At 30.7% G+C, this 27,895-nt stretch overlaps 1 protein-coding gene across 3 annotated transcripts in view; it reads left to right on the top strand.

The window, feature by feature from the left end:
* Positions 1–578: 578 nt before the first annotated feature.
* Positions 579–27,895, top strand: part of LOC134696344 (centrosomal protein of 135 kDa-like) — a 42,895-nt gene continuing 15,578 nt past the window's right edge. For 2 of the 3 annotated variants that reach the window (XM_063558070.1, XM_063558072.1), the window contains exons 1-9: positions 579–717; positions 4,073–4,395; positions 6,787–6,954; positions 8,282–8,511; positions 22,383–22,511; positions 23,601–23,837; positions 25,626–25,691; positions 26,094–26,244; positions 27,267–27,541. In XM_063558070.1, the coding sequence (XP_063414140.1) occupies positions 4,080–4,395; positions 6,787–6,954; positions 8,282–8,511; positions 22,383–22,511; positions 23,601–23,837; positions 25,626–25,691; positions 26,094–26,244; positions 27,267–27,541 (1,572 nt within the window). In that variant the 5' untranslated portion in view covers positions 579–717; positions 4,073–4,079. Of the gene's footprint in view, positions 718–4,072; positions 4,396–6,786; positions 6,955–8,281; positions 8,512–12,633; positions 12,849–22,382; positions 22,512–23,600; positions 23,838–25,625; positions 25,692–26,093; positions 26,245–27,266; positions 27,542–27,895 lie in introns of those variants that run through there. The other variant, XM_063558073.1, reaches the window with a different exon arrangement.

The raw sequence follows: 27,895 nt of genomic DNA, 5'->3' as shown, positions 1-27,895 counted from the left end.
AGACTCTTATATATATATATACATGTATGTAGTATATGAGGGTAGTAATAACAAAACTTGTCGTGGCATGTTCCCCAATGACAACAAACGGTGATGTGGCCGATTAAGGGAATCTGGGGAGATGTTTTGATGTTTGCCACTTGAACCTTATTTCGTTATGAAATGGGGATAGTGCAACTACCAACATGTGCTATGTGACCTAGACACTTCGGGGGCCCTCAGATCCCTTGTCGAGCTTCGGGCGTACATTTTAAAATGGGCTGGCTACGCCACTGGATACCTCCATGAAGGAATGACGATAAAAATCTTCTCGGCCAAATGATGTTAATTTTAGTGCATGGCGATAACATGTACAGTTTTTAGACGATAAAAATCGACTGATTTGATAATCGCGTTCATTGTTTATTAATAATTTTTTACTGGCGTTTTATTAGAATCCATATCATTATCCTTATATATTTATCCTATAAGTTTTTTCATGATTTCGGCTTTCACCTGAATAAGTTCGTTGTTGTATACTTCTTAAAGTAACTTTCGATCGGGGGCTTAGCTCTACTTTAGTACCGGAAGTTAATTATTCCGCCATATTCAAATAACAAAACTTGTCTTGGCATGTTCCTCAATGACAACAAACGGTGCTGTGGCCGATTAAAGGAATCTGGGGAGATGTTTTGATGTTTGCCACTTGAACCTTATTTCATTGTGAAAAATCGAAGTGTAAGAAATGAAATTTCCATGAGAAAACACCCTCGAAAATAGATCTACACCTAAAATCATATTGAGCCCGATCATTTACAGTAGATCTTCCGTAAAGGTAGATTTTGCAAATCGATATGACCAAAATGTCAACTTTTGAAAATATTTAAGGTGTTTCCTGTTTGAGAGTACGATGTCTATTTGAATAACTATTTATATTCTGTTTTTTGTTGTTGTTGCAACATGTAAATTATTTACAGTAAAAGACCTTTAATCTTGAAAATAAAATTTTACTACATTTGTATGTTTAAGACTGCAAACTATTGATAATTTGGTATTTTATGTTCCATTCGTGATCAGATGCGCTCTAATTAAAGTTAGTTCTCTGCACCTGCTGCTGCACTTGATCCTCGTTTATGTGTTGCACATAGACTTCCACACATAATTGACATATATAAATAAGGAGGATCAAGTGGTGTGAGTACCTTGTCGCTATTTGTCTGCAAGTACTGGACATCACAAAAGTTCCCATAAAATTTTGACATCATGATTGATAATAGAAAAGTGATGTATAATTGAAGTCAAAAGTTCAAGCAAGATTTTCAGCAAATATAATACACCATATCGCTATTTGTCCGCCATTTCTGGATATCACACAGGTTCCTGTTTCTTAAAATTTTGACGTCATAAAACAAAATATCTGACGCCACAATGGAAAATGGAAAAGTGATTGTTGTATGTGTCAAAAGGTCAAGCGGCCGAATCGGCCGGCCGACTAGGCTAATAGCGATAAGATGTATTGATAAAATGATATTTTATTGTAAAACAGGATGTAGGTTCATGATGCCTATTTAAGCCAATTTTTCTACTTGTACCTGGGTCGCACAGACACTGCCATAACTTTAGGCCATCAATTTTGAAATTTCAAAAAAACAACTACAGCATGATCATGATGATGCTATATGAACCAGGGCCACACTATGAACTGATGAATAACTTGCTTAACCAAATTGAAAAAAAACCCAGAAATTTAAAATGTCATTATACAAATTATGAACACCATGAACACAGCAATGTACAGAGCACTTTAAAAAACCACACAATAACAATTTCCATAATAATGTGCCAACCTTTGTACTTCGTTGTCACAACAGGATATTGAGGTTATACATTTTTTGTAGTCATGAATACAATTTTTCGGAATCCATTTTTGGGCCATAAAAAAGAATAAGTATGTTTGCCCTAACCCTACCTACCAAGAAAGTAGCTGCATACTCAAAATCTGTTATGGCCTTGATTTGAAAAAGTTTTTTTAATCAGATTGGCATGACAAACAAACACTTGACACTTTAATTTCTCTTTGTCTTTTAAAAAAAAGAAAATGCCTACCTACCTACATTTACTCATTGTCTCTACCTTCATGACCTTTGGGTAGGGTTTGGGCAAATCAAATAATTTTAAGTGTGGTTGTTGTTTGCAGTAAAGACAGGATTTGTTGATTTCATATCAATATCAGAAATATACATTGTATTTGATTAGAGCAGGTCACTCCAAAAAATGAATTGAAATGGTCATACAATAAAACTTGACATAAAACTTTTCCTTCTAATATACCAATTGAAATTTTAACATTTACAATGTATACAATCCTATTCCTCCACAATAATGATATATAATTAAATCTGAGCAAAATGACTCTGACAGGGTGAACATGAATCTGGGGAAATGTCTTTGATACAAAAAAGCAATCCGCACAAATGACCCTGATTTTGTTGAAAAGTCATTGCAGTACGCAGTCTGCACGGTTATCCAATAGTCTGATGCCCCAGACTAGTAAAGTTTCGTTCAGATTAGTAAGTTTTTGCAAAAATTTGTTTGGACCAACAATAAAAATGTCAAAATATTGGTCTTCGGACAAGTACGTAAAAAAGTTTTTGGTGCAGACTGACACCCTAGTCAAGATTGTAAATAGACTCTAAACCTAAAGTGAATTAAGAGTGTTGGCTGATTTGTTATTTAGAATTCAAATTAACAACTGTACTGAACTCCCAGATAATGATTACTGTTGCCACCCATCAAATCTGTTGAAAAATGCTTTTCTGTAGTTATAAAATTTGATTTTTATAACCTTTCAGTCAATTTCCAGAAAACTTTGCATTAATCATGTTTATTGACCATGCCAACATAAAATTAACTGACAATTATCATGATTATATCCTATGATCAGTCAGGGGACTTACTTAAATGAGTAATTGTCTAAATCACTGATTTAAGTAACATTATTTACACAAAGGTTGAAAGTAAGAGTTGTCTTTCTTTAATAAACACCCATTTAAGTAGTACAAATTAATCACTTGAAGAAGTGATTTAATTTTACTGTACGTAGGTTTAAATATAGAATACTAATTATCCAGCATGTCCAGGGACTAATTATTTTTCTAAACTTATCAGAACCAATATCTGTGTTGTCTAGGATGACCAGGTCATTTCAGGTGATGACCTTGTACTGAATCTAGGATAATGACATAAAAATCACTTGTTTAAGTATCATACCTCAATTTCTTTCCCAAAAATTACTTCTTTAAGTATCATTATTTTAATAACCCAGAATAGTGAAATTTTAAACGGGAACAGTAGAATTTTATTACATAAATTATAATAATAAAATCTGAAAGATGAAACCTTGAACTTCACAGGAAAAATACTCCCACTGCTGGAAAATATCTTTCAAAAAGGTATCAGTTCATTATGTAAAGCCTTATAGCATTTGTTCAACTAAAATAGAGTTTGCAGCTAAATGATTGCATTAGAGGCATAAACCTTCCTACATGTACTTAAAAGAAGCATAAAGGTAATTTTTTTCAATTTTACCAATGAAAAGATATTATTTAAACCTATGTCATGTATGTGTTTAAAATTTTGGTAAAACTAAAAAATCACAATTTATGACAAAACTTTGAATTTGCTACTTAAATAAGTGATTTAAAAATCACTTATTTAAGTAAGACCCCTGACTGACACATGACTGACGATAAACGAAAAAAAATTCTTTGTATAAGTTATACCTGACTGTATTAAAATAAGGATGTGCATTTAAATTAAGTATTCTTTTAAGTTTTATTTTAGATATTCCTCTTTATCATATACATGTACATGTTTATCATAAATGATAGAATATTTTTTTTTAGGTGTGTACATTTAATGTGTCTTTTATATGCAACCTGGTCAAGTTATACTTCCAACATCAAGAGTTCTATAAACATGCAATAATTTTAACATTTTCAGCACCAAATTCATCATTGTTCACTTATTAAATGTCACAACTGGGGCATTTTTATCTTATCCATTTTTCTTTATCTTAAATCTTGTATTTCAGTTCAAACATGACGGACAAGACCTCAGCACAGGCGCAGCAGAAATTCACTAATCTACGTAAGAGATTGGACCAGCTTGGTTACCGCCAGACACTAGGATTGGAATCTCTGCCATTGGTGGAAAAGTTGTTCGCTGATCTGGTCCATACTACTGACAGTCTGAAAAATGCCAAACTAGAGTTAGGAAAGCAGACAACAGAAACAAATGACGTTGAAAGTGCAATAGAACCTTATAAAAGTGACAATGCTAAACTTGTAAAGGAAAATAATGACCTTCATCAACAGCTTATTAAACAGAAAGATGAATCAGATGCTATAGTCAAGGGTAAATATAAGATTCAAAGGGGAGATAATTAAGGGTAAAATATAGAATTGCAGGGGAGATAATTTGAAGAAAAATGATTGATTGTTGTTTGTTTTACATCCAATGGCAGATAAAAAAAAAATGGTTGATAGTGATTCACAGTATGACTGTTGAGTGGAATAAAATGGAGTATTTTTGTCAATGAGGCTTAAATTAAAATATTGATTGTTTGCCCTTTACCGACCGACCCTATAAATTCGTTGCGCCTGAAAATCTTTTATTTGTATTTACCACTAAGATTTTATTTTAATTTATTTTTTCGTTCCTACCAATAATCTTATATTTGTACTTCCCGCTCAAAACAATTATATCCAGAATTCTCAAGTTTTATTTTTAACGTATAAGGTCCAGTCCGTTTGGTATCACCTGAGCGTTTGACATGAACACTTGCATTTGAAGTTTCAAAGCATTTGTTTGAAATCGATGTTCAGCATGTGAACGCTTCCTTAAATCACGTACGCTACTCTGTACCTTTATAAGAGCAGGGTTCATTTACAAATAAGTTCGTTTGATACAAAATTATCAACGTGTGTACAAACTTATGTGTAAACGGACATTGTGTTCTATGTAGGGATGGCCTTTTGTGATCTGCAGATCAGGATGATTATGTTAAGGATGCCGCTATATTATTTATATCTGATATGATACAAAAGTGACAAAACCCTGAAAAGTGGAGAATATCTGGCAGTAAAATCGCCAAGTTGTCCATACAGATCATTTATAAATGCGATGTAAAATACGTGACAATTGTCAGAGTTTTAAGTCTTGTAGCATTTTAATTGGAAACAAAGGCACATAGATGTTTTTAACACTAGGGACTTTTTCTATGTATGTCTGCCGGGACATAGATCTAATCAGTACAAAGTTACTTTTACAGAAAATCTTAAGTAAGCATACAAGGTACGTACGTAGTACAGAATATAAGTGCAAGTTCAAACTCTTCAAAGTTCCAGACATATAAACGTTGAAGATATGCGGCACAGCTCTATATTTCGATATTTTGAAAACAAATTAGTACTGTGCATATGAATTAGCTTCACATTCTACGTGATATTTTTTTTAAACTAATAGTCCCAGAAAACTTATTTGCAAAACAAAACGAACACAAATGACATTATGCAGAGTTTGTATCTATAAAATAAAATATTATACCTACCTGCCTACCCATGACAAATAATATACCATTTGTATATATACCGAGCCAAGTTATTTTTTTGAGGAAAAAAATAAAATATTTTACCTACCTACCTACCCTGTTTCAAAACATAGGGTCGGAAAAGGGCAAACAAACAATATTTTAATTTAGGCCTGAGAAACATGTATCAACATGAAATGTATTTGACTCATTTAGAGGTTGCATTTGATATACAGTCATTTAAAAAATTGACAAATGTCTACACAGTTTGTCAAGCTCAAATATGTGGTGCTTTTCACTCATTCTTATAGGAATTTAATGCTTCTTTTTTGTGATTTGATAGGTTTTTGAAAGTGTCTATAGTGGACACATTTCAGTATGAAGTAATTGGTGCTTCATACAAAATATGCTTTGGTCAATACTTTCAACACCTAAATGAAATTAAAAAGAAAAAATCATATCTTAAATTATAATACAACATGTAACAGTAAAATTATAAGTATGAAGAAACTATAACACTATAATTACATTTGTTTCATTATATATGTTATTCTGATTGGCTAACTGCACATTACATGTTATTCCTTAAGCAATTGCTTTACACAATAAAACTTATCAATCATGATTATAACACGAGGTCCGACAATAAAGTGCACAGGTGAATTAAATAGAAAAATGATAAAATTTTTATTTTCATGAGCCTAGCTTAAAAAATGTAATTATAAGTATTGAATGCTTCTTTTTGTAACTTCATAGGGTTGTAAAAGCGTTGACCATGCACACATTTTTAGCGCTTCATACAAAATGTAACTTCGGTCAACGCTTTTACACCCCAATGAAGTTACAAAAAGAAGCATACAATTCTTAAATGAACACAGTCAAAATTTGTACTTGTTAGGAAAATGTTCTTTATAAATTTGCAGCAGCAAATATCTCATTTGAATAGACCTGTCAGTGTTCTTTCTACCCAAATGGCCTTTACCATCATAAAATTTGAGGGGAAAACAATGTACAGTTTAAATAGTTTAAATGATGTAAACATGCTGTCACACCATCAAATAGGGATATAAGAAGCTTATTACTGTCATTGTATACATTTTATTCACCTTGTTCTTGTCCTGAATATGCATGAAACATTTGCCACTGGACGTTAAGCAACCAACAATCAATCAATCACCTTGCAATTTATCTTATTTCATATACTTATATATTTCTAGAACTAAAAGCCTCTCTAAGAAAACTAGAACATGAGAATGCTGATTTGAAGTTCCTAAACAATCAATATGTACAGAAAGCAAGACAATTGGAGAAAGAATCCAGGGAGAAATCAGACAGGATTCTCCATCTACAGGAGAAAAACTTCCATGCTGTTGTTCAGACACCTGGTAAGACGAGAAAAAGAAGCACATGTTTTGAGCAGTCTGCACCAAAAACTTTTTCAAATATTAGTCCGAAGACCAATATTCTTACATTTTTTTTATTGGTCCGAACAAAGTTTTGCCAAAACTTACTATATTCAATGAAATTTTTCTAGTCTGGGGCATCAGACTAATGGCTAACGGTGCAGACTGTTTGAGGGATTCTGGCCAAACCTTAAATTACGTTTAGAAAATTGTATATGTCAAACTCCATGTGTATTACAATTAAGTAAGTGTTCAACCAAAAGTACTGATATCAAAGGTCAGATGATTATAAAATTTTTAATTTGTAAAAAAAAACATTGGTTTATTATCATGTGAACTGCCATTCATAAAACTAATTGTAAATTGCAAGAGTTACCTCTCTTTGCATTAAAAGCGCAAAATATTGGAGGGACATTTTAACTCAAGTCCAGAATTAACGGACAAAGCCTTTGCTAAAAACACCTAACAAAATCAACAGCTAAGAAAACCAGTCAAACAATAGTACACAAAACACAACACTGAAAACTAAAGAACAAACAACAGGAATCCGACCAAACACTAGGGCTACTGAGGTACTCAAGGATTTAAGTATGTCTTGTAACCGTGGTAACAGAAAAAAAACTTTATACATCTTTGATATTCAAGGATTTAAGTATGTCTTGTAACCGTGGTAACAGAAAAAAAACTTTATACATCTTTGATATTCTTTTATTTTTATTAACATCAGAATACTTGATTTAACTTCCTTACACCACAGTATAAAAAATATTAATTGCCACCAAATGCACCCAAAAATTGAGAATTCAAAATTGAAAATTTTGGTTTATAAGGGGAACAAGCTATGAAGTTGACAACAAATATTATTTTTGATTCTTTTTGTTTCCAACATTTATAAAAGTGAAATTGAGAAATAATATTTTACTCCCTACTTATGTTCTGTGCAATTTTGTCAAAATAGGCTGAGAAACATTGATGAAGTATAAACTTGCACATCAATAATACAATTAGCCAATTACAATTAAGCATCCTTTCCTGTGTAAATATAATAACATTTACATAAGGTCAAATGAACTATGGAATTCTTCTGTTTGATAAGATGTAGTCTGGTCTGAAATACACACAAAATGTTGATTACGAGTCCATGCATTGAAAAAAAAATTATTTAGTTATTTATGCAATTTGGATAGACGTTTAAGTAGGTAATGAATAAAATGTGAGACTTTGAGGCCATTTACAAAACATGAATTTAACAGCTAATGCTCCATTAATGTTTAACAGATTGTAAAATTTCTACATTATTATATTTTAGGAGGTAAGAAAAAGACAATCCCCTTCAGAAGACAGAGGATGGAAATAGACACCATTGTCCCAGAATCTGATGGTCCAAGTAGATTACTTATCCCCAATCCAGAGGACCCCTACATTGCTGATCTACTACAAGTGGCTGATAACAGAATAGCAGAGCTGGACCGTGAAGTCAGAAGGCTGAATGATGAAAAAGATATTACTGAAAGAAAAGTCAAGAACTTCAGAGAACAGGTAATTGTGTTTTTTCGATTTTATGATGATGATGACAATGAGAGAAAGCTAGGTCAAAGTCAAAAGTCCTGGACCTTCCAGTACCAAATGTTAATTTGAACCCCTGACAATATATGATATTATTGATATCTTCCGTTTCCAGTATGAAAAGGGAAATTTAGAGATTTCATACCTTATTAAAAAGAAGATGTGGTATGATTGCCAATGAGACAACTATCCACAAAAGATCAAAATGACACAAACATTAACAACTATAGGTGACCGTACGGCCTTCAACAATGATCAAAGCCCATACTGCATAGTCAGCTATAAAAGGCCCTGATAGGACAATGTAAAACAATTCAAACGAGAATACTTATGGCCTTACTTATGTAAAAAAAATAACGAAAAACAGGCACATATACATAAATAATGTGCTGGGGTTAAACATGTTAGCGGGATCCCAACCCTCCCTTAACCTGGGACAGTGGTATAACAGTACAACATAAGAACGAACTATAAAAGTCAGTTGAAAAAAATGACTTATTTTGAGTCACAGTTATTTCCCTTTGCTGCCATTTTGAAAGTCAATGTGTACAAATTTTCTCATTTTATTTCATGATGATGATGATGATGATGATGATGAGAGAGAACAAGGTCAATTTGGTTTATACTATTCAAGATTTTAATTTTTGATACATAAATGTTCACTTTTATTTAACTGTTTAAATACATTATAATTGATATTTGGAACTTCTCTGCACACACTGATTATTAACTTACTTAATCATGAGCTGATTGGCTATTATGACAAAAGTGTGTCAGAAATCATATCTGATATTCTTCTCCTCAGTCATCATTCCATCATTACCGTACTGAACAAAGAAATAACATGATGGGTGCTGTATACGGTGCAGGAAATGCTATCCTTCTGGAGCACCTGCTTGTTAGGACAAGAACTGATTGATATTATAAAGGATGAATCAAAGAATGTTTCAGGATTGAAATCAATTGATAGTGCATTCTTATTTGAATACAAATATCATTTTCAGATTTGAATTAACATTTAAATAAAAGATTAATCATCTTTTTTTTTATTATTAGTACATGTATCAATATATTTGTATTGAATTGTATCTGTAGTTTATTTTACTTCTACAGAAAAATTTCTTATGTGACTGTTTTCTTTCTTGATTTATCAAGTTTAAGGGGAGACAATTAATATTTTTTTATTTACAAGTGTTTCAACTGTGTCTTGCTTTTGATGAAAGTGGCTCAAGCAGGAAGTTGTTATTGCTTTTACGTTGTCACAGTAATTCTCAAGGATATTTTAAATCAACATGTTATGGATTTTTCTAGCATTACAAAGAGTCCGGTATTTGAGTCCAGTATTTGGACCCATTCCCAGTGTCAAAAAACAAACATTTTCCTAAATTTTTTGGCAAAACAAACAATCTCAAAATTCATTATCATCATACTTCATGACAGTAAGTCATGATGTGCTAATTTTTTCAATCATTAATTTTTTGCCAAAAATAATCAAAAAGAAATGTGTAAATTTAGATAAAAACATATCTGATAGACAAAAACAACACTAACAACAATGGATGCCAAAAAAATGAAATGTAGACATTACTTTATTGGATCACATTCCAGGAACTACTAAGTCTATGCCTGAATTTGCCGATCAAATAACAAAAAAAACAAGCAGGTCACAAAATACAACTATAAACATGATGAAATATAAAACTAGGTTTTAATCACATGTGTGCTTGTAGAACTCATTATTTTGACATTAAAAGATCTTTAGTTCCTTGTCGTTAAGTTTTAAAAAAAACATAAAGATAAAACAGAAAATAAAATTGTAAATAGCAATTATGTAGTTTCTTACTTTTTTTACAAAAAATATTTTTTTTTATAAAATTTAAAACACTAAAATTCACACCTGGTATATTTATTGTTTTTCCAAATTTCATTTAAAAAGACATTAAAAAATCCTAAAACTGGCCAGGGTCCTTTTCTCACCAAAAAAAACCCCAGAAAAAACTGCATTTGGTCTAGTAAACAATTCTTAACTGAACCAGACTTATTTTTAATAGACATCTACACTTATGATTCTACCAATATTAAAAAGTTTTACTAATCATTTGGTCCTGTAATGCATATCACTTAACTGGACCTAATCAATTTTTACTGAACTTTGCCCAATGTCTGGCAACCTTCGGAATGATTGTTGGCAACAGGATGCATAGCATCATTGTCAAAACTTGTTAAGTTTCCTGCTTATGTTGGTTTGATAGGAACTACATTGTACTTACATTTTACTTGTGACTATTCAATTATAAGGGCCAAGGGATAGAAATCATTCTCAAGTTATGTCAACTAGAAACTATGTATCAGTCTCTATATTGAGTATTTCTCATAGCTTTGGACTTTTTAATGGCATAAGATTGGTGATAAATACCTTATGAAATCTTGACAGATCTCCATCTTTAAAAAAAAATTGTTGAGAGAAATGTGTGGTGAAAGAACTTATTTCTGAATTATTTATCATGCAGTATTTTATCTTACATAACTTGGAAGGAATGCTAAAATATAATTGTTAATTTTGATTCATAGTAAACTTTGAATTTTGTTTTTATTAATTGAGGCATTAATTTGTTAAAATCACATGTCACTCAGTGTCATATAGTAAAGGCACTTTATATAGTGTTTACAAACCATCTACTTAGATGATATTACTAATTTTTACATGCTTGGGTTCAGTCTATTTATTATATTAGAAAAAAACAGAAAGATTAAGAAATAGTCAGATTTTGTTCTCCTCTCTAAAAGTGAGAGATTGTACCTCCTGTCAGTTAACTTGGGCTTTCTTACAATATTATACTTGATGTGCACACACATAAAATGGAACCTGGCCATTATAGAGGGTATACTCAATTCATCTAGTTTGTTTGTCAGTCAGAATAATCAGCACTTCATCCCTCAATGAACTATGTTGTTATTGTTGTATATCACTCTGCGTTTGTAATCAGGAATAATTTATATTTTGTCATGAACTTCTAACCTTTGAGTGCACACATTCTTCAACAGTACATGAAGTTGTGCACCTGAATAATCTAAAGACTACACTAGCTGACAACACACAAAACATGTCTTCTCCATGTATTCCAGTCTTATTGTCAGGTTGTGTAACATACATTTTTATTCTATTGATATATAGGTCATGAATCCAAATATAATATTTTTATGTGCTAAAAAACTAATCTGACATGATTGACCTCAAAGAGTTCATTCATATATATATTTATGTTCATCTATACAGTCATGACAGAAAACTATTCTTATTGGATAATTGATGTCACGAAAAACGATAAGTTATTGAATTTTAATGATGTAAATTTTAGAATAATTTTCTTCCCTAACAACTCGCTTAGTTCTGCTGACCTATCACTATCTGGAAAAGAATTAAGAAATTCAAGTTTGGTCGTAAAATTATCAAACTGTTTGTTGAATTTTCTAACACGGTGATCGACTCCCTTGGCGATACCATAAAAACTTTACAGATAAACGCTAGTGTAAACTTATAAGAACCTCTACATACTTATCGTTGCTGAAAAGTACGCAAACATTTTATTGATATGTACGACTGATAAAAATAAATCTCTCAATATATATTGATAGCTTTGTTCAAAACCAATACACAAATATTTTATCTGCAACGTTCAACCACATTTTAAATTTGTCACGAAGGGTTTCAATCTTCCCTATAAATACAAAATGCACCCAAATTATTAAATTTTCTCTCTTAGGTCTTTTTCTTTTAAACAGTATAATATTTTATTCCTTTTAATTTGTTTTCATTTCATATAACCCTATAATGTCTCTCTTTGTATAAGTTTACATAATTTAAAACTTAAAGGTATAGGCTTTTAACAGGTAACAAGATTGAGGGGCCATTTAAAGGGGGATTATAACACAATATTTAAATTTATTGATCAATGTTTTAATCAGATTAGAAAAGGTCACTTGCTGACATAAACCTAAACATTGACTTTATTAAATAGCCTATTCAAAATTTTATTTATCAAAATATTGATTGGTTTGTTGAAAGCCCCTCATGTGAGGCCCCTGCATTCGTCAATAAATCCAAATCTATTACAAGTCCGTACATGAATGGGATATAGGGGATATAGTATTTGTAGTAAGAAAGATCGAAGCGGGAATTTGTCACAGTATATGCATGTTAAATATTTTTCTCGACACACTAAGCCTAATCAAGAATTGTGGGTCATATTCTAATTTGAAGGACTTTTGGCGGGGCATAAAAAAAGTAGATTTCTAAACATTCATTTAAGGTAAGTTTTCCATTTCATTGCAGATCTATATTTAAACAATGGTTTTCAATCATTGTATTGTCAATTACTTGTATGGGTTATTGATTTCATCAGAAATAGACATTTGTCTTTTGTTTACTTGTTAATTTCCTCCAGGTTAATAGCAGTGTCCTGTTAGCAGGGAAAAATACCTTGATTAATTAATAAAGAAGATGAAACACTTATTGATTTTCAGTTATCACCTTGGCAAGAACTTTATAGATATAATTTTGTATTGAATATATTTCATGTTAAATTGCATTGATTAGAAAAATATTTATTGTCTCTTTCCCTTTCATTTTAAGTTGATGCATTTTAAACCTCAGACCTCTTTTTACAAGAATTTATATATATCATTAAAAGCAGATTTGCATATACTCCATATTAACCATTGTTAAAGCAGATTCAAATTGAAGGCCTTTAAACTGTTTAAATTCCAAGTTTAGAATTTAAATTCAACTTTGCACTTGTCATGTGTCATCAAATGTTTATTGAAATTGATGTAAATGCTTTGAACAGTTTTCTGAATTGGGCACAGTAATATCTATGCATATACATGTACATGTATTTGAATTAATTTTCCAGCAAAGCTGTAGGAAGGAGTTTGGATTTAAAATATATGTACACATATATATATATATGTAAACTAGCTAGCATGTATCAGTTCCTGTCTAAGGACTACTTAAAAATCATTTAAAATTTAAATTGATTCATTAGAATTTTAATTATGAATGACTCTTAATTCTATGATATCATAATCTTGTGTGCAGGTTTAAGCATGATTCAAAGTTATCTGTTTAGGGCAAGTTGACAAAAAAACTTCCCTTTCACTATTTATTGAGAGGTGTGATAAATAAAGATGCCATTGATAAGTTATAACAATAGAATGTATGATTATGAATAACATGAGCAAAATGATGAGTATTAAGAAATGAGGATACAAAAATGTTTTTGCCATGTCCTTAAACAATCATATAAAAGATATAATCACAAGTGAAAGAGCCACAGGAATCGTATAAAAAGTTGCAGTCTTTATAAGAAAATAGTAACATGTTTAACATCTTGACGTCTAGACAGATCGTAACATACCCCCCATCCCTTTTCCCCTTTCCAGGCCCCTTCCTGAAAGTTTTCTATTTGAAATTGAAATTACTTTTTACTAGCTTATCAACTTCGAATTTGCAAGTTCTAGCACCTCATGAGGCAGCTGGGTTTGTATTCTCTCTAGACCTCTTGCTTCAATTTCATCAATAAAGCTGGCAGCCACAATATAGCCATATAGTGCTGAAAGTGGCTTCCTGCATTGATAAAGCTGGCAGCCACAATATAGCCATATAGTGCTGAAAGTGGCTTCCTCCATTGATAAAGCTGGCAGCCACTATATAGCCATATAATGCTGAAAGTGGCTTCCTCCATTGATAAAGCTGGCAACCACAATATAGCCATATAATGCTGAAAGTGGCTTCCTCCATTGATAAAGCTGGCAACCACAATATAGCCATATAATGCTGAAAGTGGCTTCCTCTATTGATAAAGCTGGCAGCCACAATATAGCCATATAATGCTGAAAGTGGCTTCAAAAACCAACAAATAATCGTCAAACTTATCACATGTATGAAATGCATAGGTAATCAAAAGGGAAAACAAATTTTTTGGGGGGCATAGCTTGATTATTATATTCTCTTTCATTGTTTAAGAAGTCTCTAGGTTTTAGTCACTGTTCTATATCTAATATACCGATAAGAATCCATATATTGCATATATGTACAGTTCAAACATGTCAAATAAATACAAAAAACAACATGCATGTGAAATACCATGTCAATATGACTAATTGAATACCATATATTGGTACAGGATTCCAAGGTGTCACTGCAAAGGTCCCAAAATATTCAATAAAAGTCAATTTAAATGTAATGAAAATTATAACATGGTTTAAAATATGTAGGTAGGTGGGGAGATCTGATAGGTTGTAAAGTTGATTGTTTAGCAAATATTTGTTTGTGTTCAAATTTAAATGCTTTTATTAGGGTTCTGTCTGTGTTTTGTAGAAATTGAACTTTTGGAGATAAAAGTAAACAATGTACTTGTTGAAATAATTGTTTATAATTTTTTATGGCTGTTTGAGTTGTATGTTTGTTTTAAATGGAAAGTGGTTGTAAAAAATAAGACTGATATAATATTACTCCTTGAGGGGTCAGTTGGTGGCCTTATGCATGTAAAAACTTCTGCCTTAATTCATTAGTCTATCTCTGACATCAGTGACAGTCCAAATTTAGTTGATGGGCTTTCAACAGAATCAGTGTAAAATTGCACACATCAGTGGCGGATCCCAGGGGAGGGTTCCAGGTTGGCCCCTTTGTCCTGGGTTGGGACCCCCCTTTTTTAAAATGGCTGGATCAGCCCTTGCACATCCAAATCATTTGAATTCTGGTGGATATTTGTCTCCTTGCAAACCATCTTATTGATTCAGTATTGTTTAATTTTTACTTTCATTAACATGTGTGAAATATTTGCCACTGGATCAGATAGACAAAAATCAATTAATCTTATACATGCTATACAGGGCCTTTTTTGTACAAAAAGGAAAATAAAGATTTAGAATAGCTAATTACATATACTATTCAAACTTATATATATTGCAAAAAATTATTTATTTGTACTGGCTAATTTTAAGGGACATAATCTCTTTGAACCGTCAAGCATGAAAAAAGGGGGGACATGTGTATGATTGATTGTTAAACAAAATCATGCATCAAAATGAATTCAAATAAAATTCAAACCTTTTCTTTTTTAATTCAGGTTTTACATTTTGTCACCATGGGGACTTTTTTAGCATTGCTGTAAGACAGAGTTTGCTTATTGTTGAAGGTCAGGTGTGGTCACTTGTAGTTTATGAAATCCTTGTCATTTGATCTTGAAATAGTTGTCTCAATCATGCAGGTTATTGTACCACATGTCCTTATCTGAAAAACAATTTTTATAATGTGGTAATTTTGTATTTTTATGCGTTCATTCTGGTATTTTAAAAGTCCCTTTTTTGACTTTTACCATTCAGGAGTTATGGTTCTTGAAAGATTGAAAAATGACTATTCCAGTTGTGTATGTGCATTTACTCATGAACTGTTCAACCAAAGCTTTTCAATTTTTAATATGTTGTTACTGATGACAAAATGGAGGTCAAGTTTAATAATGACGATTTTGACTTTTACCGTTCAGGAGTTATTGTTCTTGGAATATTGAAAAATGGCATTTCCAGTCGTGTCTGTGCATTTATGCATGAACTGTTCAAACAAAGCTTCCCAAATTTTAATATATTGTTACTGATGACAAAATAGAGATCAAGTTTAATAATGATGATTTTGACTTTTACCGTTCAGGAGTTATGGTTCTTGAAAGATTGAAAAATTACTATTCCAGTTGTGTCCGTGCATTTACTCATCATCATGCACTGTTCAACCAAAGCTTTTCAAATTTTAATATGTTGTTACTAATGAGAAAACGGAGGTCAAGTTCAATAATGATGATTTTGACTTTAACGTTCAAGAGTTATATGGTTCTTGTGATATTGGCAGGACACAAATAAATGTTAATAAATCTGGTTTGCTGTCATTGTGACAGCCTCTTGTTATAATGTGGTATTTTTGTTTTTTTATGCATTCATTCTGTCATTTTAAAAGTCCCTTACTTTTTTAGTACATTATAGTTCATCTGAATAATTTTTTTACCTATTATCACCTTTTTTGCCAAATAAATCATTTTATATTTTAATGTCAAATCTAATTCAATTGATTTTCAATAAAAACTTTGATATAAAAAGATGTATTGAATTGCTTTAAATATCTCTAGTCAGCATAACATTATCATAAATTTTTCAACCGAAAAAAAAAATATAGATATGAAATCTACATTCCTTTTGTCAGTTTCAAACTCATTCCTTATCCAGGCATAGAAAAGCTATTCAATTTTGTTTTTATCAGTATTTAGGCTGTTATAAAAACGAAATTATTTTAGATAATATTACATTTTGATATTGTCCATTCAAGTGGTAAATATATCTTTCATGTGTATTTAAACTTTAAAATGTTTGTTTATTCTTTAAACATGTTAAAAGATATGTCACATTGAAATGTACAACTGAATAGAGGCCCATTTTTCCTGATATCGTGTTAGCAACTCACTGACGTAATTTAGGTCCGTTAAAATGGGATATAAATCATTGCTATAAAATTTCAATGTTTGAACATGCATAGATATACGACAAATTTGGTTATTGATATCTCAGATCCATTTAAATCCAAATTGCTTTCATTTTTTAACGCTGTAAATAGTCTTGTTCAAAGTTATGATAAGTATTTTGAGATAAATACATTTTTGTTTTCTTTTCAAATTTGTTTATTTTAAGATCAATTCAAAGGCATGCATTTTTTTACAGTAAGGAGACAATTGAAATGCAAATGAAATTATTATTTACATATGTATTAAAGCATCTTTTACAAAACTGTCACATGACTTTTTTGCTCTAAAATTATTTCATAATCAGATATACATGTATTTAGAAATCCTTTCAGTTTTAAATTTTTTTCTGCCTTAAAATTCAAAATGAGTGTATTAGGCTCTAACAATTTTAAATGTATTATCAAATTTGACAGTTCACCCTACACAAGTTCTAAATGTCTTTATCAATGAATACATTTGAAGGTTCAGTATTTAATATCATAATATGATTCCACTGTACACTTGCAGCTCTGGAGGGGGGCTATGAATAGAGGAGGGATCTACATACATACATACATACATACATACATACATACATACGTTACATACATACATCATTTTAAGATATAGATGATGGCCACTTATTTTCTGTGATTGAATAAACATGAATCACTCCATTGTTTGATGTTTAAAATACTCGATGGACAAGTTGTTTAGTTCAAATATTTTATTAACAAAAATATATATAAGATTAAATTGGAATATGCTAGCCTTTATACTATAGATATGTGTATTTTGGTGGGAATCAATTTCATTGTATATTGACAAGATTGAATTTTTTGGGGAACTTCAAGTAGCTTCAGAGTTTTGGCAAGTTTTGCTTCAATTAAAGGCTAAGAAATTTATTAATTAACAGTGTTCATTATGTTAACCAAATACCCGCTATCAATTAAGTTTAGTACCCCCTGAATGATAAATGAATCCACAGTTGAATTCCACTCCCCGCTAAACACGGTGTGAACTCCAACTGATGTAGGAATTTTCTCTGGATTTTATTTACTCTCTATGGTCCGTAGGGGATCAGTAGTGAACCTTGAATTTATTGCATGCAGGACTTTTTCTGCTGCATTTTGTAGAAGAATATATACAGAACTTCATTTATAGGTGACGTCATCTTTAACAATAGACATGACGTCAAGAACCCCTATGAAATTTACTAACCCCTACGAATCCATAGGGGGCCAGTCACCAAGTGACAGTATTAAACCAATCACAACTAGATAATTTACCTGTAACAGGTGGGATAAAAATGGATATCATCTAACTTGATATATCAAGCATTAGTTGGTAATGATATAAAAAATAACATTATTTAGCTAATTTGCAATCAATTCTATCTTCAGGTCTAATATAACATCATTATCATGTACTCTTACAACTCTAGATTCTACTGACAAGGAAAGTTAACACTTAGGCCACCAAAAGATGAATTACTTAGTTCAGTGTAGGTTGCCCAGTGGTTTAGATCTAGAGCAATGGACACTGTGCTGGTGGTGGTGTCTTGTATCCCAAATTTTCTCTTGTCCTAAAAGTTTGTCACACTTCAAGACTAGCTGATCTTAAAAATGAATTGAAAAGTTTAAACACCCTTTAGAAAATTTGCTTGTTTTGCAACTTTGTCTCAACCTTTAACACATGAATCATGGATAATATTGAAATAAGTATTTGAATATTTAATAGAGAATGTTTTATTAAACTGTAACAAACTGTGTGCAATCATCAACTTCTAGCTGGTACACATACATAATGTATAGGATTGTCAACTCCATGTTCAGACGTGTTTAATAAATTCTCGTTTAAAGTCATTTACCGAACGACAAATTTACATTTTAGATCCACAAGTATTGATATTGTATAGGACCAATTTAAAATTAATTTTGTTTTAATCTGCATTGACCTGGAGTGGTTTAGGTTATCTGTACCTGTTTAAAACCCTCTGCAAATTTAATAAATGTCGTGTGAGTGTTTATGGTCCATTTATGATGTCTTTGGTCTATAACAGATCTTTGCTTATCTAAATTAGTTGTGAAGTTGTAAACGTGTTACAGACTTGTAGTTTTGTTGTAGTAGTTCCCAGAACATTGTTTTTATCTGAATATTTTCCCCGAAGAAGTGGAGCAGATATTTTTCACGTCATACATATTCACAATTAATTTAAAACGTTCAAAGAACTATTGGTAGCCTTTGGCTGTTATCTGCTCTTTGGTCAGGGTGTTGTCTATTTGACATATTCCCCACTTCCATTTCTAATTTTAAAGTCTTTGGGTATGAATAAAAGCAGGTGTTTAAGGTGGTACCCAACACTTTCACTAAAATTAATTTGGCTCTTTTAATTTTCATAAAATTTTTTACAAAGTATTTACTTTGACCCTTTGACAAAAATAAAAAAATTTCAAAAAATTTGAACCAACCGTTTAGTTGTTTTATCAGAAAAATTACACTGGTTATATAGCAGTTTGACAAACACATATTTGGTCATTGAGAAGCTTAATTTTCCCCTAAGACACAACATAATTAAAATGTTCAGCTGATTTTACAGAGTTATCTCCCTGTAGTATTAGGTACCACCTTTAAAGACAAGCATTATTGAGAAACTGCAACCTTCACCCACCACCTTAATGATGGCATAATGATAATAGTGCAAAAGCTTTCTATGGTTTCCCTAAATGATGGCATAATGATAATAGTGCAAAAGCTTTCTATGGTTTCCCTAAATGATGGCATAATGATAATAGTGCAAAAGCTTTCTATGGTTTCGGTATAAACACAAATATTAAGTACAAAACAAGTAAGTTCTAGAGAGATTTCAACCAAATATATGCAATTCATCTTTTGGAAAGAAAAAAAACAAGTAAAAACCTTTTGAATTAAGATTGATTGTAAGTTTTATAATGTCCAGTGGCATATATTTCATGCAGGTTCAGATTGATATTGAATTAAGAACTAATGTAAGTCATTCAGAATATAAAGACAATTGATAAAAATGAAATAGATGAAATTCAGGAACTCTTTAATGAAATATGTAGGGGGTGGGGTGAAAATAAGGTGGTGTGTGTGGGGGGGGGGGGGGGGTTATACAATATACAATGCATTTAACTTGGTTAGCTACAGAAATAGTTCTTTAACTTGACAATCAATTAGTTTTCATAAGATGAGCTATTAAGAATTTGGTAAAAAAATAATAAAATTTCACAAATATTAACGAATTCATTTTATTAATGACAGATTTGTGTATGAATAATTAATTATTTATTGGTATAACAATAGTCATATGTGTTGTTGAATTTTTATAGCAACCCAATATGTGGCTTATAAATATAAAATAAGGGATTGAATATTTTATGTTGTAAAATTACATTATTTTATTTTTTGATCATATTCTTTGAAAGGTTATATAAATTGGCATTACTTAACTGTTAATTTCTTAAAACCTTATGATTAACTGAAAAGGGATGGACATGTAATATTTAAGAAAGCAATAAATAGTTTAATTGTTCAAACAATAAAAAATATATACATATTTGAAAATACAAAAATCATTTTATGGTGAGTGGTAAAAAACATAAATGGTCTTGTCATTTTTATATTGATCGATGTCCACCCATAAAGTATAAATGAAAAGTTTAAAATAAACATAATCCATGTTCGATTGGTGTATTTACAACTAAGTGTACTTAAACTCAGGTGTAGAATTATGCTTGCTTGTGTATTTGTATTTTAAATTGTATGAGCATTATTTGTAGTTTAAAACTAACTGACATTCAATCTGCAATTGGATATTAAAACAGAATTTGCTTATTGGTATAAAACAATTTCAAGATAACTTGGTCAGATAGAAATAAATTTTCAATAGAAAACAATGTTACTTTAAATGACTTAATCCAATCAGTGGTTAGTTTCTAATTACTAGTTGTGAATTTCAATTGTTAATTAATGAAGTTGAACTATCAAAGCTGGGGTTAATGAGGTATGGCTGATTTTGTTTTAAGTGGCCAAAACCTTAATTTGACATAATTAACTATACTTTTGCTCATTTGCATGTCTGAACAAAATTTGAAATGTTGATTTTAATTAGAGAAATGAAAATGAAATTAACATGACATCGTATATATTGGATAGATATTATAATGGGAGGGTAGTGTCACAAAAACCTCCCAAAATGCATAGGCATCAAAGTTTGAGGTCTGATTATAACAGACCAAGGGAATCATCTAGGGAGAGATTATTTCTTGAGCCAGGATCTAGACCTAGGGAATGTAAAGAGAGATTGTTTCTAGAGGCAGGAGTGAGTAAAAAAAAGTTGTAATGATAAAAACTTTTGAAGAAAATTTTTGAAGAATATAATTCAGATTTTTGCACTTGCTAAATTAATATTGTAGTTTTGGTGTTGATAAATTTTGAAGAAAAAATCAAATAATTTAAATTTGCACATGGAACAATTTTTTTATAAGTTAACATTTAATATTCTTAGCAAAATCTATTCATTACAAAGATGTTAAAGTAAAAGCTACAGACCCTTGTATGAGGCTTTAATTTTATTAATACTATAGTTTTTGCCTGAATTTTTTATTTTTTTCATATTTTTATTTTATTTCGAATATATACATATTTAGCATTAAAAAGGTTTTAAATTGAATTTATAACAGAAAATAGGTTTCTTTTGTATGATTTGACAAAAAGATTTTATCTCTAAGTTGAAAGACTAGACCTTGAAAAGCATAAAAAATAGTCTATTGTTTCAGTTTGACAAAGACACTATTTAAATTTCACATGTTTGAAGGTTTTAAATGTGTATTGAAATTTTAAGGCAGGTGTCATATAATTGTGGTTTTAAACTTGGTACAAATTTACAAAAGTGACCAAAGAGTCCTTGTGTTTTTTTTTTGTTTTTTTTTGCATGTTCTCAATTTATAAGATAAATATCATTAATAACAGAGCTCCCTTAGTGTTCTAGTTTGTATTGCTAATCCTCATTTAGAAAGTTCTTGTTTGAGCTTTCATGATGATGATGATGATGCACCAAAACTACACCCTGACTAAAGATATAATTGAAAATTCATGCTGTTTTCAAACATATTTAGCATAGTGAAATAGGTCAAAATTTCATTTAATATGTCAGAATTCACACATATAGATGAAAGTGTGAAAATTAGATATAAGATGAAAAGGCAGAGAAGAAAGTCTTGGAAATGACTAAAATTTACAAAACAAAAAAATAAATTTTCAATTTTGTTTCAGGTTGATAGAAGAGATGAAGAAATAGAAAGACTGAACAGAATGTTGGACGGAGGAAGACCTTCAGATGTCGTGGCCCTGGAGGCCCGGAACAGGGCTAACGAGAGGATGATATCTCATCTTAATATACAGGTGAATAAATATGCAATACTTAGGATTCTACTTTTTTCTTGAGTTCTTATTGTGAATTCGAAATAATGGTTTACTGCGAATCAAGTGCAAAAATTTTCCGTAGATTTGTATGCAGAAGTTTCTAAAACTACAAAATGAATGATCTACGAACATGACAAAAATGGCAATATTTTCCTTATCCACCAAAATTTTTTAAACCAAGAAAATAGTAGATAACATAGTAATTTATAGCATACCAGTTGCAGTGAAATATCTAATTTGCCAAAATAAGCTGCTATAATTATCACACATCAATTCACGAAAAGAGGGGAAATAAAACCTTAGAATTTGCTCTTATGATATAAAAAAAAAGTCAAAGTAGTAACTTATTTTACATTCTTTATGGATTTTACTGTATCAAGACTTTGTGTTTTGATTTTTATAAAAAAACCAAAATGATGTTGTATAATTGCTAAGAGACTTACAGCCTTCAACAATGAGCAAACCGCATATTGCATAGTCAGCTATAAAAGTCCCCCATAATATCAAATGTAAAACATTTCTCACAAGAAAACTAACGTCCTAGACAATGTACAAACAAAAATAATGAATGAAAAACAAATATGTAACACAGCAGCTAAAGAAAACCTTTGAATTATCATGATTATAGACTCCTGACTTGGGACAGACACATGTATACAGAATGTGGCAGGGTAATGTGCTTACTATGTCAACACAGAGGCTATGAGTTCTTAACCTGCTTATGGCTAGTTTTATTTGACTCAAATCCTTATTAACTTTGCCAGTGTTTACTGCCAATGTTGGGTATTTGCTTCCTACACCAATAAAACTGTTCACAATAGTAACAGGAGGAGTGTTGGGAGTGGCATTAAACTCCATCAATCAATCATGTTTCAAGTTACTTGGTGGTCCACTGCGCACCAAAATGAGAGTAACACGTACGAATAAATTCAGGCTTTTTGTCTAGTAAAAATTCACATTTACTTGTAAGATATGCATTATACTAGTATGATTATGAATTGTCTTTTGTTTGTGATGTCTTCTTGAACTCTGAACATATATTTTACTTTGTGGTTATTTTCCTTACAGATTGACTTTTTACAACAAAAGAATAGAGAAATGGATCGAAAGATGAACGAAGCTTTAGCAACGAGAGATGAGTATGAAAGCATGTCATCAAAAATGAATTTAAAAACAAGACAATTAGAAGCTAAGAATAAAGAATTGGAATATGACCTCAATGATGTTGACCGCATGGCCAAGCGTCTGCAATGTGACAAAGAAATTGTTGTAAAAGAGGCAGACAGAGAAATGACTGAGGCAAAGGTAAATAGATTTGTCTGAGTTTCAGAACCAAATGCATTTTGGGTAGAATATTTGCAAGAATATCTATTGCTGTGTCTGGTTCAAAATGTTTTACACAATAGAAATTTAATTAAGGTGGTCCCTAACACTACAGGGGATAACTCTGTAAAATCAGCTAAACGTTTTAATTACGTTGTGTTGTTAAGGGAATATTAAGCTTCTCAATGATCAAAATTAGTGTTTGTCAAACTGCTATATAACCAGTCTAATTTTTCTGATAAATTGGTTGGTTCAAATGTTTTGAATTTTTTTATAATTTTGTCAAAGGGTCAAAGTTAATACTTTGTCAAAATTTTATGAAATTTAAACGAGCCAAACTAATTTTAGTGAAGGTGTTGGGTACCACCTTAATGATATGATGCTATTATCATTTTGTGTACAAGCAAGGAAATTCCCCTTAGTATCGTACATTCTGTAACTGAGAATTCCATTCATAGAAGATGGATTACAATTGAAGCAAGATAAACAAAAAAATGTCTATTTTTGATAGAATTAACCTTAGAACTTTATATCAACCAAGCAAAATCAAATTCAATTGTTGCTACTTGCAATTTACCTTTAAATATGTTTAAAGTATGAAAGGAAGGTTTTGAACTAGAAAATATTTCATGAAGAGAAAACTTAGGATATTAATTTTTTTTTTAAATGACCTGACGATCAAGATTAATTATTTTAGATATGTTGTCATCTGGTAAGAATATTAGAAAAATGTATAATTTTACATGCATGCATAAAAAATGCAGGGTTTATGCATGTAATACATGTGTAAAGTAAATGTCGAAGCTTTTTAAATCTCAATAATTACATGGAATAAATGCATGTTTTTTTTATAGATAGTAAATAATAATCAAGGACTTTTCAATTTGATATATATGTTTTAAAAAAAATATTAGTTGATATTTAGCTAATTAAGCATGCACACAATTCATAGATATGTTTTAAATGTGGTGTATAAGAGTTTAAAAAAAATCTCTAGCTATATAGTTTGCAGGATGGAAAGAATAAATGCATGAAATTAATCAGTTGTTGGTAAAAAGAGTAAACTATCACAGCGGTTATAACTTATTTGTGTGCTTAATTAGAGTTTTGTTCACTGTAGTTTAAAAAAATATTGAAATATTAAGCATGATCAATAGTACATGCTTAAAATCATATAAACTGCCAACAAATAGAAGTAAAGAGAGGGGTAAAACAAGATGGGAAAAAAACTGTCTGTTTCATAATACATGTAATAATGCCACACTGATTGCATCTTAGAACTTCAAATTACAATTTATCAGTTTCTCATTAAACTTCAAATGCAGGAAAAAATAGCTTGAATGCACATACAAATGAAGAGTTCAGTAAGAATATAAAGTGTCAGCCAAGTTTGACCAGAATTTTAGTTCGTAATTGATGTCATTCCAAAACATGTGAATCATTTTAAGGAGTACAAACAAGCACTTAATTGTCACCTCACAAACAGAAAAAAATATATTCAAGCAGTTTGTTCTTTGAAATTTTATCCTTTGGGCTAGTATGTGAATCTTCAAAAAAAAAATACACAAACAAGGTATATTGGTTATAGGGGCATTTTGAAATTTCCTATGTTCACACATTTCTTTTAATGGAAGAATCCTGAATATGTATGTGTGATATTGGCTGCTGAACCTAATACATCAGATCATTAAATGTGCCTGTGTTTTTGGAAAAGCCATTTCAATGTTACTTAAGTTGACCCATGTTCATGATGTTGTTTTATATTTTCAGGATGAATTAGAAAAATCTCGCCATGAGCTTGAAGACTTGGATCAAGTTGTGGCTGAATTGAAAGCTGTAAGTGATATGGATATAAATAAAGTCATTTTCAATGTTCAATAAATTTTCAATATTTTATCATGAAAATTAATAACTATTCAGTCAATTCCAGAACTATTAACAAGAGTGTTCAATAGCTATAACTTAACCTTTGCCTTTCAATTCAGAAATTTCACAAACTGCTACAATATTTTAATTCATGCACAAATTGCAATAGTTTAAGTTTTGAAGAAAGGAAAAAAAAACGTAAAATTTGAAAACATTTATAGGGAGCTTTTGTTCAACAATCCCTGTATTAAATTAATGTGCGCAGAAGTTTCTTTCTGAATATCCAGTATGCACTTGGCGTTAATCCTGAAAAAGGAATATTTTGTGTTAAACTTTTTAGAGAGTATAAATGTTTGTTTTATAATTTTATAGGGTAACCAGTCCTTATCTAGACAGCAAGCTGAACTTAAGCAGCAGTTATCTGTAAAGAATGGTGACCTGTTGTGTCTTGAGGAACTGTTAGACAGAGTCACTGAAGACAAGAAGAGGATCAGTCATAGAGTCAACAAACTTATGGCTAATGGTAGGGATTATTTTATGAACTTATTTGTCATGTTTGTAGAACTTTAGATTCACTTAGGACTTACATTTACTGTAAATTGAAAAATTATTGTGAAAAAATGTGACTGAGTTATAATGGCAATAATTTAAACTCACTTTTAAAAAAAAATTATATAAATTGAACAGTATTTTACTCAATAAAGCAATAAAAATCGCTTTTTAGTCTAAAATACCAAAATCGCAATAATAAATGCATGCACTGATTCCTGAATTTTACAGTTTTCTTCATGAATACCAATTTCATATTGTATGTTTATGTTTTTATTTATTTTATGGTTTTGCCTAAGTCTGTATTTAAGTCTACAGAAAGTGTGTACTATGTTGAACATTAGAATTTGCGGTTTAACATTACCAATGAAATCGATGAAAGTTGGTATTAAACGAATAGTATTGAATCCACAGTAGTGGAAAACTAATTAATGTGAATTCATATTTATTCGTTGGATACCAATTTTTCCCGGGTTTCGTGGTTACAGGGAAACCATGAAATCAAATGTTCAAAGAATTACAAATATCATATAGGCTTTGTATACAGAGATTGCTAAACCACGAAATTAAATAGCCACGAAAATGCAAGTTTTCCTCAATTCACGAAAATTGATACCCACGAAAGTAAATGAATCCACATTATATTATGAAACAGAAAACCAGTACCCTAAACATAAAAACTATAGAGCATGAGCGTGACAATATAGACATTTGAAAATTAAAAATCTAGCAGACATAAATATACAAAACAACACTGAACCGCTTTGAATATAGCAACATATAAACACACACATAGAAGAGTGAAATGGAAAGGAACAAACAAGACCAAGCGACTAAACAGCATTGGGTTAACTTCTATTTTCTATTTATAAGAAAACATTAAGAATATCATATTCTATGAAAGAATATGTTTTGATATACATCGTAAGAATAAAGTTTATACAGATATACAATGTTTTTGTTATTTTTAATTCTGTATTTTTCTTTCAAAATCAGAAAAGGAACTTGTGTTAGAGATTGAAAGACTGAAGAAAAAGAATGGTCCAGCACTAACAAAGAAAGGAAAAACTTCTAGCAAACTTGATGCTTTCATTCGCAGCATTGAAGAAGAGAGAAATTATTACAGAGATCAGGCAGATGCTCTCCAGAAAATGTTACGAGGGGAGATTCCAACAAGAAGTCGAAGTCCTGTAAGGTCAAGGTCATCTTCTAGAGCAGGAAGTCCAGTACGGGAGGCTGCAGGAACACCTACCTCAAAATCTGATAAAAAGGTTTGTATATGAGGAGTATTCTACATTAGCCCTATCCGCCATTGATTTTTTTTTTTGCATACTTGATTCGCATAGGATTTTGCAATAAAATTCTAAAAGTATTCTTTAAAGTATTAAAATGCATTGTGAAAAACAAATATTTCATCAAATAAATTTGAGTATTAAAATGCATTGTGAAAAACAAATATTTCATCAAATAAATTTGAGTATTAAAATGCATTGTGAAAAACAAACATTTCATCAAATAAATTGAAGTCGGATATTCTAATAAATATCCTTTACATATTGGATACAAATTATATTAAGTTTGATGTAGACACATTGTAGTCATAGCATTTCAACTGAGGTACTACA

Source organism: Mytilus trossulus, chromosome 14 (assembly GCF_036588685.1).
Source record: "Mytilus trossulus isolate FHL-02 chromosome 14, PNRI_Mtr1.1.1.hap1, whole genome shotgun sequence".
Taxonomy (NCBI): domain Eukaryota; kingdom Metazoa; phylum Mollusca; class Bivalvia; order Mytilida; family Mytilidae; genus Mytilus; species Mytilus trossulus.
The sequence above is the reverse complement of the archived record's forward strand: the minus strand, read 5'-3'. Positions and strand labels throughout refer to the sequence as shown.